The sequence below is a fragment of the Chelonia mydas genome, chromosome 5 (assembly GCF_015237465.2).
Source record: "Chelonia mydas isolate rCheMyd1 chromosome 5, rCheMyd1.pri.v2, whole genome shotgun sequence".
Classification (NCBI taxonomy): domain Eukaryota; kingdom Metazoa; phylum Chordata; order Testudines; family Cheloniidae; genus Chelonia; species Chelonia mydas.
Genome location: NC_051245.2, coordinates 117,771,296 through 117,785,189, shown reverse-complemented (window position 1 = coordinate 117,785,189; position 13,894 = coordinate 117,771,296). Strand labels below are relative to the sequence as shown.

At 38.1% G+C, this 13,894-nt stretch overlaps 1 protein-coding gene across 1 annotated transcript in view; it reads left to right on the top strand.

Annotated features, from left to right (window-relative positions):
- Nucleotides 1-13,894, top strand: part of SHOC1 (shortage in chiasmata 1) — a 145,998-nt gene that overhangs the window by 69,041 nt on the left and 63,063 nt on the right. The window contains exon 6 of the mRNA XM_043547362.1: nt 7,571-7,733. Coding sequence (XP_043403297.1) covers nt 7,571-7,733 — 163 coding nt within the window. The remainder of the gene's footprint in view (nt 1-7,570; nt 7,734-13,894) is intronic.

Here is a 13,894-nt window from a genome sequence, read left to right as displayed (position 1 = left end):
ACAGCTGGGAAATGGTGGCATATATAAAACTGCCAAAGAGGAACAAAGAGCACAAATATGAACAATAAAGCCACGAGAATCCCTTATTTCTGGAGAAGCAGAGCCTGTCTACCAGATGCATATCAAGATAAACCTGAAGGCAGACTGGCCCAGTTGTACATTGTGGAAAAAGGAATGGCAATTGATAGGTCTTGTTAGGGCCCCTTCAAAGAGCTTAGGTTCTTTTGGAGTACAGGACGAAGGGGATTCCTACTGTACATTCTTCCTCCTCCCCCACCGCCCTTCCACATTTTCTCCCTAAAGGAAGAGAAGGACCAAGCTGTTTATTTTTCTGCTTCCCTACTGGAGAGAAAGGTGGTTCACACAGTGCAATTCCTTCCCTGATAATACTGTGTCTTCTGATAAGCTTTCAGATTAGTGAGGCCTCAACATGTACAGTACAATGTGCCTAGAACACCCCAAATATTATGTATAAGGGCTTCATTAATTAATCTGAAATTATGATTCACATTATAATCATTGCTCCAGATTGCATCACAGGTTTTTGCATATGAACTCAATCCAAAGCAGTTGCTAGAAGTTTACCACTTTGGGAAAGTGAAACAATCCAATCACTTAAACAGAGTTATGTCCCAGAGCCACATAGAGGAGCCGGGTGGCTCTTGGTACAGCATTGTACAAGATATCCAGATAATGCTTACTAGTAAAGATACCATTCTTATCAATAATGCAGGCATACTGTGGTTAATAGTTGAAAGTACACTAATCTTAATTCACCTGATAACGTTAAAAGCACTTTTAAAAAAGTCCACATTAAAACAAAAAATCAGATGCCTAAAGTTATATTACATACATCAGAAAACTTTGTCAAGGATATTTATTCCCGTTCAAGGTCTAATTTACTCTTGAATATTTGTATATATTATACACATTATAGGAGTTCAAAGAGAGGCTAACTGCTTGCTCTGTAGTTTGGTCAATCTTACAAGTTTTATATTACCTAGTTGTTACTTTGACACTTTAAACAACTTTAGTAGAGCTAGATTTCCATAGATAACTGTCTCTGAAAGAGAAAAAGAAGAGTATGAAATTTGGACAATAAAAATGTTTAATGATATTTAACTGCAAATTAAAAATAATAATTTACAATTATACTTATACAAAAATGAATTGACAAGCCAAAGAGATTAAATTGTATTTTGATATGAGAGAGAATTGTAAATTATTCTGTATGTTGTTGAATCTTATACTGAATTAACAGTTCAACATTGATTAATGTATACAAAGTAATTAAGACATGATTATGTCCAATAGCAAAACATATTGCTCAATTATTGCTGTTTGAGAAAGAAACTTAAAAAGAAAACAATTTAATTATTAAGGAAAACTTTTTTTCGGACTCATTTTAATAAACTACCTTCCTGTACCCTTTTGAAGTATTTGAAAGGCATACAAACTAATTCATCAGTGGCTTACTAGAGAGATTGCTAATGTTGGGAAGTAGTGTGCAGCGCTCAGTGTTCAGTGCAATACCAGCTTGCATTCTCTGAGGCTTTAGATCTGTACAGAGAGAGAAAAAAAAATAGAAAATTACGGATAAGTAGAAGTAATTAGGAATTAATATTATGCTTCTAATGACATAGTTATCCTAATCTTGGTTTTAAAAGATGCATAGTGTCAAATTAATGAAAACCTGAGATGGAATTCTGAATGGCCTCTTTGAATTTGTAATTCAAACAGAGTAAGGCCAAGATTTATTCCTCAAGAACTTGTTTTATTAATGCAGTATTCCTTCCAGGCCTGTTTGTGCATGTTAAATATTTATTATGGTTATCCTTCTGATTCTAATACTACACTTAATTTCACAGACCCACATAGGTTTTTATTAATCATTTTTTATTTTGACAAGTATAAAAAATGTAGCAATTTGCATCTTTTGAAGATACTTGTTTAAAACAGACTTTTTCAGCGTGAAGAATATAAAGCTTAGCATAGCAATGCTGAAAACCAAATTTGGGTCCGGTATTCCATTTTAGCATAACAGAATTGGCCCAATTCACCTTTCAGGACTTGTCTACACTTGCTGCGCCACTGCAGCACTTAATGAATACTACCTCTGTTCGATGGCGAGCTTATCCTATTGGTGTAGGTAATGCACCGCCCCGAGAGGGGAGAAGTCCTCCCATCAACATAGCACTGTCTACACTGAGAGTTAGGTCAGTATAACTGCGATCTTCCACACCCCTGAACGATGTAGTTATACTGACATAAGTTTGTAGTGTAAACCAGGGCTCACATATCATCTTTATGTGTAGAAAGCCAATGATTTCAGTAAAAAGAAAAGGAGGATTTGTGGCACCTTAGAGACTAACAGATTTATTTGAGCATAAGCTTTCGTGAGCTACAGTGAGCTTATGCTTATGCTCACGAAAGCTTATGCTCAAATAAATTTGTTAGTCTCTAAGGTGCCACAAGTCCTCCTTTTCTTTTTGAGGATACAGACTAACATGGCTGCTACTCTGAAACCAATGATTTCAGTGGAATTTTTCCAAATTTATCTCTGTGTGAGATTAGAATCAGGTCCTGTTCGTTTAAAATGTTAATAGCCATTCTGTTGTGTTTATAATGTCTGTTCTCAGCAAGAGGTCACATTGGGATGACTATAAATTGTTTTGCACCCAACTCCAGCTGTGTCCCGTTCAGTGCGAATTGTACTAGCATAAAGGCTCCAGTTCAACAAAGCATTTAAATTAGGGCTGCCAAGTGATTAAAAAAATTAATTGCGCTTAATCATGCCATTAAAAAAAGTAATTGCATGATTAATCGCACTGTTAAACAATAATAGAATACCATTTATTAAATATTTTTGGACATTTTCCACATTTGCAAATATACTGATTTCAATTACAACACAATACAAAGTGTACAGTGCTCACTTTATTTTTGATTACAAATATTTGCACTGTAAAAAACAAAAGAAATAGTATTTTCAATTCACCTAAGTACTGTAGTGCTTTCTCTTTATCATGAAAATTGAACTTGCAGATGTAGAATTATGTACAAAAATAACCTGCATTCAAAAATAAAACAGTGTAAACCTTTAGAGCCTACAAGTCCAATCAGTCCTACTTCTTGTTCAGCCAATTGCTCAGACAAACAAGTTGGTTTACACTTGCAGAAGATAATGCTGCCTGCTTCTTGTTTACAAGGTCACCTGAAAATGAGAACAAGCATTCGCATGGCACTGTTGTAGCTAGTGTCACAAGATATTTACATGCCAGATGCACTAAAGATTCATATGTCCCTTCATGCTTCAACCACTATTCCAGGGGACATGCTGATGACAGATTCTGCTTGATAACCGTCCAAAGCAGTGTAGACCAACACATGTTCATTTTCATCATGAGTCAGATGCCAACAGCAGAAGGTTGATTTTCTTTTTTGGTCGTTTGGGTTCTGTAGTTTCCACATCAGAGTGTTGCTCTTTTAAGACTTCTGAAAGCATGCTCCACACCTCATCACACTCAGATTTTGGAAGGCACTTCAGATTCTTAAATCTTGGGTCGAGTGCTGTAGCGATCTTTTTAGAAATTTTACATTGGTATCTTCTTTGCATTTTGTCAAATTTGCAGTGAACGTGTTCTTAAAACAAACAGCATGTGCTGGATCATCATCCGACACTGCTATAACATGAAATATGTAGCAGAATGTGGGTAAAACAGAGCAGGAGACATACAATTCTCCCCCAAGGAGTTCAGTCACAAATTTAATTAACACATTATTTTTTTAACAAGTGTCATCAGCATAGAAGCATGTCCTCTGGAACGATGGCCGAAGCATGAAGAGACATATGAATCTTCAGGGCATCTGGCACATAAATATCTTGCGACGCCAGCTACAGCAGTGCCATGCGAATGCTTGTTCTCACTTTCAGGTGACATTGTAATTAAGAAGTGGGCAGCATTATCTCCCGTAAATGTAAACAAACTTATTTCTCTTAGCAATTGGCTGAACTAGAAGTAGGACTAAGTGGACTTGTAGCTCTAAAGTTTTACATTGTTTTGTTTTTGAGTGCAGTTATGTAACAAAAAAACCTACATTTGTAAGTTGCACTTTCATGAGAAAGAGATTGCACTACAATACTCGTATGAGGTGAATTGAAAAATACTGTTTCTTTTGTTTATCATTTTTACAGTGCAAATATTTGTAATAAAAAATAACGCTTTGTATTCTGTGTTGTAATTGAAATAGATATATTGAAAATGTAGACAAACATCCAAAATATTTAATAAATTTCAGTTGGCATTCTATTGTTTAACAGTGCGATTAATCATGATTAATTTTTTTTAATCGTCATAATTTTTTTGGGTTAGTCACGTGAGTTAACTGCAATGAATTGACAGCCCTAATTTAAATATGTGCTTAAATCTATAACTAATCAGCGAAGCATTTGAGCCCATGCTTATGTCTCAATGAAGTTAGTGGATTTACCCACACATTTTAGTATTTTGATCAATAGGAATGGAATGCTGAATCGAGACCAAAGTGTGTATGATAACACAGCAGATATATTACAGAATTACAATTCAACTACAATTAAGATTGCACAGTTACACTTTATGATTATTCATGCCATTTTTTGAAAGTTCCATGGGTAACCTTAACCATGTTCTCTTGTGCATATGCGTTATGATACAGTTTTTAGTTGTACTATGTCTCAAAGAATGCAATATAATTTGATTGCAATAATATTTTTTTTAAATGGCAAATGTTATGTTTTTCCCCCCACTCTCCTAGTACTCAAAGATGGATGAAACAAATGAACTCACTAAACTGTTCTCAAAATATTCATCTTTGGTAGAGAGTAAAGCCTGAAAATTTCAACTCCCAAGATAAAAATTGAGTAGCTGTAAGCTACAATAGGAGTTTTTAACAGACATTTATGTGTCCTTAACTACAGGTTGCTCCAGCTATAAGGCCCCATCTCAATAAAGCAATTTAGAATGTGCTTATATCCACCCCTGTTCAGTAAAGTAGCTGAGCACATGCTTAATTGTTAAATGATAGCAAGGTTATTGAAGCTAACAAGCAAATATGCTAATTAAAATGATTAAAATGCATTAAAGTAATTAAATATTAAGACTAATTGGAAACTAAGCCATTTCTCATACCTTTAAAGCCCTTTAGAACCATTTGATGAAAACAGACCATTGAAGAATTACTACATCAGGATTATAAATGCAGCATTGCTATGCAAATTGAGGGCTCAATTATGCCTTATTTTAGCCTTGTTTTAGGGTATGTGGTATTGAACTCATATCCTACTTGTATATTAAGCAAGGAAAAGAGTAATAGAAAATATTGCATTGGTGCAGTATAGTCACAAGGGGAACAAACAACTTTCTGAATAACTTTTGTTGTCATTGGGGAACAAACAGTTGTTGGGGAACAAACAACTTTCTGAATGACTTTTGAGTGCTTAATTTCTCAGCCTTAATTTGCATTAATGTTTGGGGGATTTTTTTAATTTAAATGCTTTGTTTGATAAATAAATAAATATAGAGCCATTTGGTTGGGGATCTTACAAGCTTTACAGCAGAGATTGTAAGCTCCATGGTTGGGAGATATTGTAAACTTTGTAGGCAGCCCTAGCAGCTTTCATAGCCATTTTTAAATGAGCCATCTTTCAATGAGGTGTCTCTTAGTAAGGCATTACTTGTTGAATGGGTGGTTTCTTTATATGAAATTATTTGTTTTGTATAGCTTTCAAACTCTGCACAATTTTGGCAACTCTCTATGGTAGCCCAAAATGGAGTATCCTAGAAAGGCCTTAGGAAAAGTAGAATGTCTAGGAAAGTTCTAATGTGAAAGTGCAAAATTGATATTTTTAAATGTTCAAAACTTTAAAGTTACTGAAAGTGGCTTCCTTTTTATGTTCCACAGAGATCTAAATTTGGAGTTAAATGTTCCCCTTGTGAGTCATACTCCAGCTGCTTTGTGCCTCTCTGCAAGTGGAAAGCAGCCCTAGACTTGTCAGATCTTTCTTTAGAAGTAGTGTTTTTATGCTGGAGGTTGTTGGCTGCCTCCCAGTGAGCTTGTCTTTGATCTGTGGGCAATCACAAATCTAATTCAAACTGTTGGACATGCTGGCCCCCTTCTTTCCATTCAGGCTATGAGGAAACAAATTAAGTGCCCCTTTGTTTAGTAATAGATGAAACAATGGAAGCCACTGCCCAAAGACTAGACGGAATGCAAAGACAGGGACTGCGGACTGATTTGATTCCAGCTATGTGTATATGTGTGGGTATGTCTACACTACAATAAAACACCCACGGCTGGCTCAAGTCAGCTGACTGAGGCTCGTGGGGCTTGAGCTGTGGAGATATAAAATTGCAGTGTAGATACTGGGGTTGGGGCCCAAGCTCTGGGACCCTCCTCCATAGTGGGATCTCAGAGGCTGGAGCCCAAACGTCTACAGTGAAGTTTTATAGCCCCACAGTCTGGCTGCGGTTATTTTATTGCAATGTAGACAAACCCTGTGTGAGTTGAAGCAGTCAGAAAGAGGCAGACAGCCAAGACTGGACACAACACTAAGAGAAAGCTGAGAGAGAGAGAGCTTTCTGGACAGCATGCTGGCTGGAAAGAGACTTAGAATTCTAAGCAAGGAAATTGTGTCCAATTCTTTGATTCATACTGTGGTCAGGATACAGGTAGGGTGACCAGATGTCCCTATTTTATAGAGACAGTCCTGATATTGGGGCATTTTCTTCTATAGGCGCCTATTACTCCCCACCCCCGTCCCGATTTTTCACACTTGCTGTCTGGTCACCCTAGATACAGGACTTTGTGTACATTATTTGTAAATAAACAGGATTGCATCAAAGAAATACCTGACTTCATCACCATTTTCTCCTCCTAACAGAAACAACTCATAGTGCTGAATATTAGCTAACTTCTCAGGATAAAAAGTGTAAAAGTATGAATGAAAAGGGACCTTATCCAATAGCTAAGGCCCATAATTTGAAGTATCTTAAAATGGCTATATTCTGATGTTCTGTACTTCAGCATTTTAAATGTTTTCTTGATTTTTAAATAAATCCACTGCTGTTGCCAAATTTTAAGAGTGGGAAGGGTAAATTTTATGTTGTATCTATATATACACATTATACTGTAGAGATGAAGGACATAAGAGTACTTCATTTCCAGCAAAGGGAATACAGTACCCAGACACTGGTCTCATTTATATGTGTAAATTACCCAACAAAACCCTATTTGTAAAGTTTTATCTGACAGATGCTAGTACACAAACAAGGAAGTGAATAGAAAGAAATCTTGTTAGTATATGCTTTTTTTAAAATAAGCCAGGGGCTGGGAAATCAGTGCTTGCCAAATGAAACATAAAAAGGGTCGCTTTAAGATTCTAAACGCTTTACAAACAATGAACATTTAAAATAAATTTAAAAATTGCAAATACTTAGCTGTCCTTTTACACAATTTTAACTGTTTAGATTTTTCTTATCCCTTTTAAATTTCTTGCTATTGTATTATTATTTTTCTTATCTCGTTCAAGATTTATATATTGCAGATGAACTTGTTTTTGTTGATAATTTGGAAGAATATCGTAAACAACTACCTACTCTGCATACCCTCTTGGCTAGACTAAAAAATTTCTTAGTGAAGGATCCCCTTTTAAATTCTAAAGGACAGATTTTGACTGAAGAAAACCTTTTCAGGTACTTGCAAAGTTGTTATATAATTTTGAACATAAAACCTCTTCCTCTTGTATGTATGTGGATCATAAGTGTGCTTAATATTGCCACTTTAGCATCTTAACTCATGTTATTTCATTATGGATTTTGTTCAGCTGTGATTTCTTTATAATTGCAATGAAATAAGATATGTAATTGGTTTAAAAAACTTAATCTCTTTGTAATGGAAAGAAGAATGTGTAGGATGGAGGTTAAATACATTGTTAAAGAAAATAGAATAAGAGAGGTGGTATGATTTTAGGGCCCTACATGTCTGATTGTTTCTGTGGGGTTTTTTTAAATACAGCTTGCAGTGCTGAAACAATGTTCAGCTTTAAAAGAACCCAATCCTCCTTAGTCAGTCAAAACTCCCACTGAGTTAAATGGGCAGGATTTGGATTTATGCCTGCATAAAGTTCATTGCAGAATTGAGATCTTAACTTGCTGTTTAAATTAAACAAAAGAAAAAAGAAAAGTAGGGCACTATGCAAAACTTATCCAGTTGACTATTAAATACTCTTCATTTGCCCACCAAGTTATTTGAAATTGTTCATTAGCTAGTTTAATGTTTTGACCTTTTTATATAATAATTTTATTTATTAAATACTCAACTTTCCACAGAAAAAGCACAGAACAAATAATTAAAATACTCCATGATTAAGAAAATATTATAGGCCTATTATTAAGGTTTTCTAATACTCCTCATTATAAGACCTTGTTTTCAGTTGCTTGTATCTTTGTCAAACTTTAACCATTTGGGTTGAAACATTCCATACCAAGTTTCTGCCTCAGGCTGTTTATTTTTGCAAATGTTTCAGCCAGAATGGTTCACCTGTTTCTGAGAACAAGGCTAGTGAAAAATATGTTTGTTTGTTTTTTTCTTTTGTTCACACTGAAAAATTCAGGGATATGAAATTTGGCAGGGGGGTTGCCTTTCTGCCAGGCATGTGTCTTTTGTCATCCTCATGAATATCTGCACAAATTTGGCCAAATTATAAGCCTTTGAAAAATCTCAGTTCACACATGCTAAGTAGAGCTTTGCGGCTAAATCATGCTGATATGGAAGACATCTGAGGGGTGGATCTAAAGGCTCCAACTGTGCTGATGAAACATGTGGGTGTCAATATGATATCACATGATGGAATTTCCATTTTTTTCAGTTAGATTTTTTTTTAAGCAATCAAATTACACACTCAAACAACTACAATAAAATCATTAAGATTACAAAGGCAAGCACTCAAAGGTTAGGAAATGCCAGAATTATGGTAGCCTGTGCAACTGTAATTCAACCCCCCTTTGCAGATGCATTGTCGTACAATCTTTTTCTGTAGGACCCCTGCCTCATTCAGTACGCATGCTCTGGCAATAAATCAGGGTTGTGTAATGAAGGAGAATGTTGTCTGCAGGAACCCGGCCTTTTGTTGCAGAAGTTGGAAGGTATGTAGTGAATGAGGCAGGAGACTGCAGGAGGAAAAAGGATGGTCTTGTGGTTAAGTCAGTTGAATGCTGCCCTAGAGACCTTGATTCTATCCCGGTCTCTGCCAAAGAGTTCCTATGTAATGCTAGGCAAGTCTTTTAAGCCAAACTTTTCAGAAATAGTCACTAGCTGTATGTTCCTCATTTTCTTTGTGCTCAACTTGAGACCCAGGGGTCTGATTTACAGAAGTGCTGAGCATTTACAGCTGGAACTGAAGTCAATGGGAACTGTGCTTTGAGCATATAAAGTGCTATATAATGCTAAGTAATCTGAAAAGTCACTTCCTAGGTATCTCAGATTGGGCATCCAATGTAGTAGATTCTTTTGACCTTAATCCTCTTTGGGACAGATTTTTAAGTGTATTTGTGTGCCTAAAGATGCAGACAGGTACCTATTGGGATTTCAAAAGCACCTAGGCACCGCATTCCCATTGGCCCTCGATGCCTCAGTTCTCCATTTGTAAAATGGGGATAATAATAATATCCCCTTATCTGACAGGGTGTTATGAAAATTAAGTCATTATTCTGATGAACAGTACAGGAAGATAAGAATGGCTATAGTGGGTCAGACCAAAAGTCCATCTAGCCCAGTATCCTGTCTTCCGACAGTAGCCAATGCCAGATGCCCCAGTGGGAATGAACAGAACAGGAAATGATCAAGTGATTCATCCCCTGTTGCCCATTCCCAGCTTCTGGCAAACAGAGGCTAGGTACCCATGAGATGAATAATTCTGCCTTCAGAGCAAGGTTTGAATAGGGTGCAGTAAATAAGGCCAGGGGCCACCCATTAAACAATAAGAAAACAAAATATTTAATAGCTATTAAGTGAGGACTATCCATTCCGTGCACTGAATAAGGTCGGGGGTACTGTGGAAAAAATGAGTAAAAATAGTCATTAAAGACTGAATGGATATGCACAAAGGGACTTAATTAAGTTTGCACATTTCTAATTTTTGAATGCTTGACTTTGCAAACTAAATAATGCAGTGTAGTTGTAGCCATGATGGTCCCAGGATATTACAGAGACAAGGTGGGTAAGGTAATATCTTTTATTGGACCAACTTCTGTTGGTGGGAGAGACAGTGTTTTGAGTCACACACAGCTCTTCAGGTCTGGGAAAGGTACTCTGACTGTCACACCTAAATGCAAGATGGAACAGATTGTTTAGCATAAGTAGTTAGCACATACAATGTTAGCTGTGACACTTGGAGTACCTTTCCCAGACCTGAAGGACCGCTCTGTGTGGCTCAAAGCTTGTCTCCCTCACCAACAGAAGTTGGTCCATCCTAAATAATGTTCTTTTAACAGGTTGTGTGTGTGTATAGAAGAATATAAAGTACTAAAAAGCAAAACCAACAGAATAGAGGAATTAAAAATGTAGGGGAGGTGAGTTACACAAGTTCTGACAATGTTCAAGAGAAAAAATATCTGTGGAAAAAATACTTGAGCCAATTTTTTTTAAGAAGTGAGGAGGAAGATGAAGGAACTATTTCCAGACTCTAGCAATTGCTGACACAAAAGCTAGAATGCTCTCTGACTTTAGGTGCAATGGGGAAACCCCTAAAAGGCAGGTAGTGTTATGACATAGATATCCACCAAGCTAATGCTTAAGAAAAAGGCCTCTCAAGCAGGTGGTGTCAAGAAACATCACTCTCTCCTTTCAGTGGTATGGTAGTTGTTCTGGAATTTATACCAGTGGCGCTTAAGAATACAGTTTCAAGAAAGCAACTGCATGGATATTGGGAAAAAATAATGGCATCAGTATTTCCTGTTGCCATACTAGGCATTATGATTATGCATAACAGTTAAGAAAAAATCTTTGTTACCATGAATAAATGAAACCAGCTAGAGATGAATCAAATGGCTGTCACCAACCAGGATTCAAATCTGCCCTCCGATATGGGTACTTTGGGATACATCATTACATACCTTGTTTTTTCTTTTAATTCAGTGAAACTTTCTCAAAGGGGTCTAAGTCTGGCTTACATTTGTGCACACACAGATTTGTGCATGCACTTTTTAAATGCTAACTGTATGTGCACGTATATAGACTTACATGCACAAACTGTTTGTTGAAATTGGAGTTGCATAGGCAAATCCAATCACCTGTGTGCGCAAGTGATAGAATTTATTATTTGCATGCACAGCTGATAGTACTTGAAAAATGCACTTAAATGTGTTAGCACTTGAAAATGGTGCAAGCAGAAGTTTGTGCATACAGAATTGCTTGTACACAAATGGAGATAAAGTTTTAAAATTTGTCCCTAATTTTTTTTAATTAGGTATTCATGACTAAGGCTAAGATTTTGTCACAGATATTTTCAGTGTAAGCCATCTGCCCATCAGAGTTGGCAGCAACAAGGACCGGGTTCAGTATCTAGGGGTTCCATTTCACTAATACAATGCAAAACCGGCTTGAGTCCCCAGCCAGTGACCTGGGACAATTACATACCACCCCCCGGGCACCTCTAAGAGGCAATACTTCCCCTCTCACAAGTACAGAGTCTGAGTGTAGCAAAAGCCTTTTAATAAAGGAAGGAAACAATGCGGCATTACATTGCGGAAACACCACAAACAGGATTCATAACGCAAACCATGAGCAGAAGACCCACCCCCAAGTAAGTTTGGCAGTGTCCTTTTCCCCTCAGGGTCTTGAAGTCCAGCAACCCAACAGTCATCCCATCCCCAGTTTCTGACCTTGGTCAGTGCAGCCCCCAGAGTTCAGACGTTCATCTGCAGAGTTTACCTCCCAGCCTGGGTGGAAGTGAGGGGAGGTATGGGGGGGCCTCTTATGTGCTCCGCTGCTCAGGTTGACGGCCGATTGCCACACCTCTCTGTGGGGTTCTGCTGCAGGGTTCACCGCCAGCTGCGCCTCTCCACCAGCCATTCTGCTGGCCGCTGCTCTCCACCAGCCACCCTGCCATCTTCTCCACGCGCCTCTCCGCTAGCTGTCCTGCTAGCCACTCACCAACTTGTCTTCAGCCCCCCCTAACTCTCAGTGAGCTCAGCTCTTAGTAACTTCAGCTCTCAGTGATTTTAGCTGGTAGTAGGGGAGCCTCAGTGCTGGTGCACCACTGGCCCAAAGTAGGTCTAATACTTAGACCTAGGTATCAGTGATTTCAGCTCTGCAGCATGTAACAAGACTCCTAATGGAGTCAAAATTAGCTCTATTATTACACAGTGTAGAGCAGAGGGGTCAAAGCACTGTTCAGGGCCCTCAGAAGGCACCCACACTACCAAGTACAGATACCTATCCCCAACCTCTCTCAATTCACTGGCTTTTGGAACCCATGTCCCTTGCCTAGCGAGTGCAACTTAGTTGAGGGCAAGTCCCTCCATCATAAAATGCCAAGTACAGTTCTACTGTCCTTGAGTCACATAACCAGGATAACAACCTTTTATTACTCCTGCCCCAATAACAAAGAGACTGGGGATCCCACAGCAGCCAAAGTGAGCATTTGGGCAAGCAGTCCATCATGCTAGGCAGGGTGGGTGTGCCCATGCAAACGAGATCAGCCCCTGAAGTCCTTTTCCACAGCTAACCACCAGAGGTCAGGGTAGAGCTCATTCTGACTCTGCTTACATCAGTAAAAGTCAGACAGGTCACAGGCAATAATGAAAAATTCACAGAAGCCTGTGACCTGTCCCTGCCTTTTACTAAAAATATCCATGATAAAATGAGAAGCCTCGGCAGCTCCAGGTAGGCTGGGAGCTCCAGGGGCCCCCACCACGCATGGGGGCTCCGAGCTCCAGGGTCCCCCTCCGCTGGCAGCTCCCAGCTGTGAGAGTCTCCTCTGCCTCACGCAGCTGCCGGAATCCATGACCTCCATGACTAAATCGCCACCTTATTCATGACACACACACATCTCTGTTGGGCAAGAGGAATTCAATCCTTTTTTTTTAGTTCCAGATAATATAATAATATGCATATCTTAAGGTGCATATATTGGGCCCTCAGTCTTTATAAAATCTTTCCAGTAGTGTACTGAATTCCTGGATTTTAAGCATCTTATAGTAATAGTATACCACCAATATATACATATAAGTATATGTATACCATACTAATACATATATTGTACAATTAGCTACAGTATTTTATTTTATAGAGTTAAGGACACCTGTATTTATATCTGAGAATACAATCTCTAAAAGTATGTGCAGTTTAGTTACAATTCATCTTTCATTTGTATGGAATGTAATCCAATAGCCACCATAATTCATGTCTGATTCATAACATTTACTAATCTTATTATATAAGCAGATCCATTTATACTGGTTCACACTGACTATATGAAACATACATTTGGACATTTCTGCTGTTTATTTTTTAAATGATGCTCTGAGAAGTAAGGATTAATAAAAACCCCTCCATAAATAAAATACAGGTTCTTCCTCTGGGGAGGAATTCATCCCCAACAGCTGGAGAGAGTGATCCTGGCCCCAGTTACTAGATGCCCTGGCCCTTAAAGTGTTTGTGTTTATATGTGTTCCTTTTTCCTTCTCCCTCCAATGCTGACTGGGAGGAGTTTTCAGCATCATCCTGTCTCTTGTCCTTGGCTGAGCTCCTAAATGTGACACTCAGATTGTGTGAGAGGTCAGTTTCTTTTTCTACTGTCTCCACTGGAAATATGCTGCCAAAAATGTAGAAAGCAAAGGAGGAGGGTGGTAAC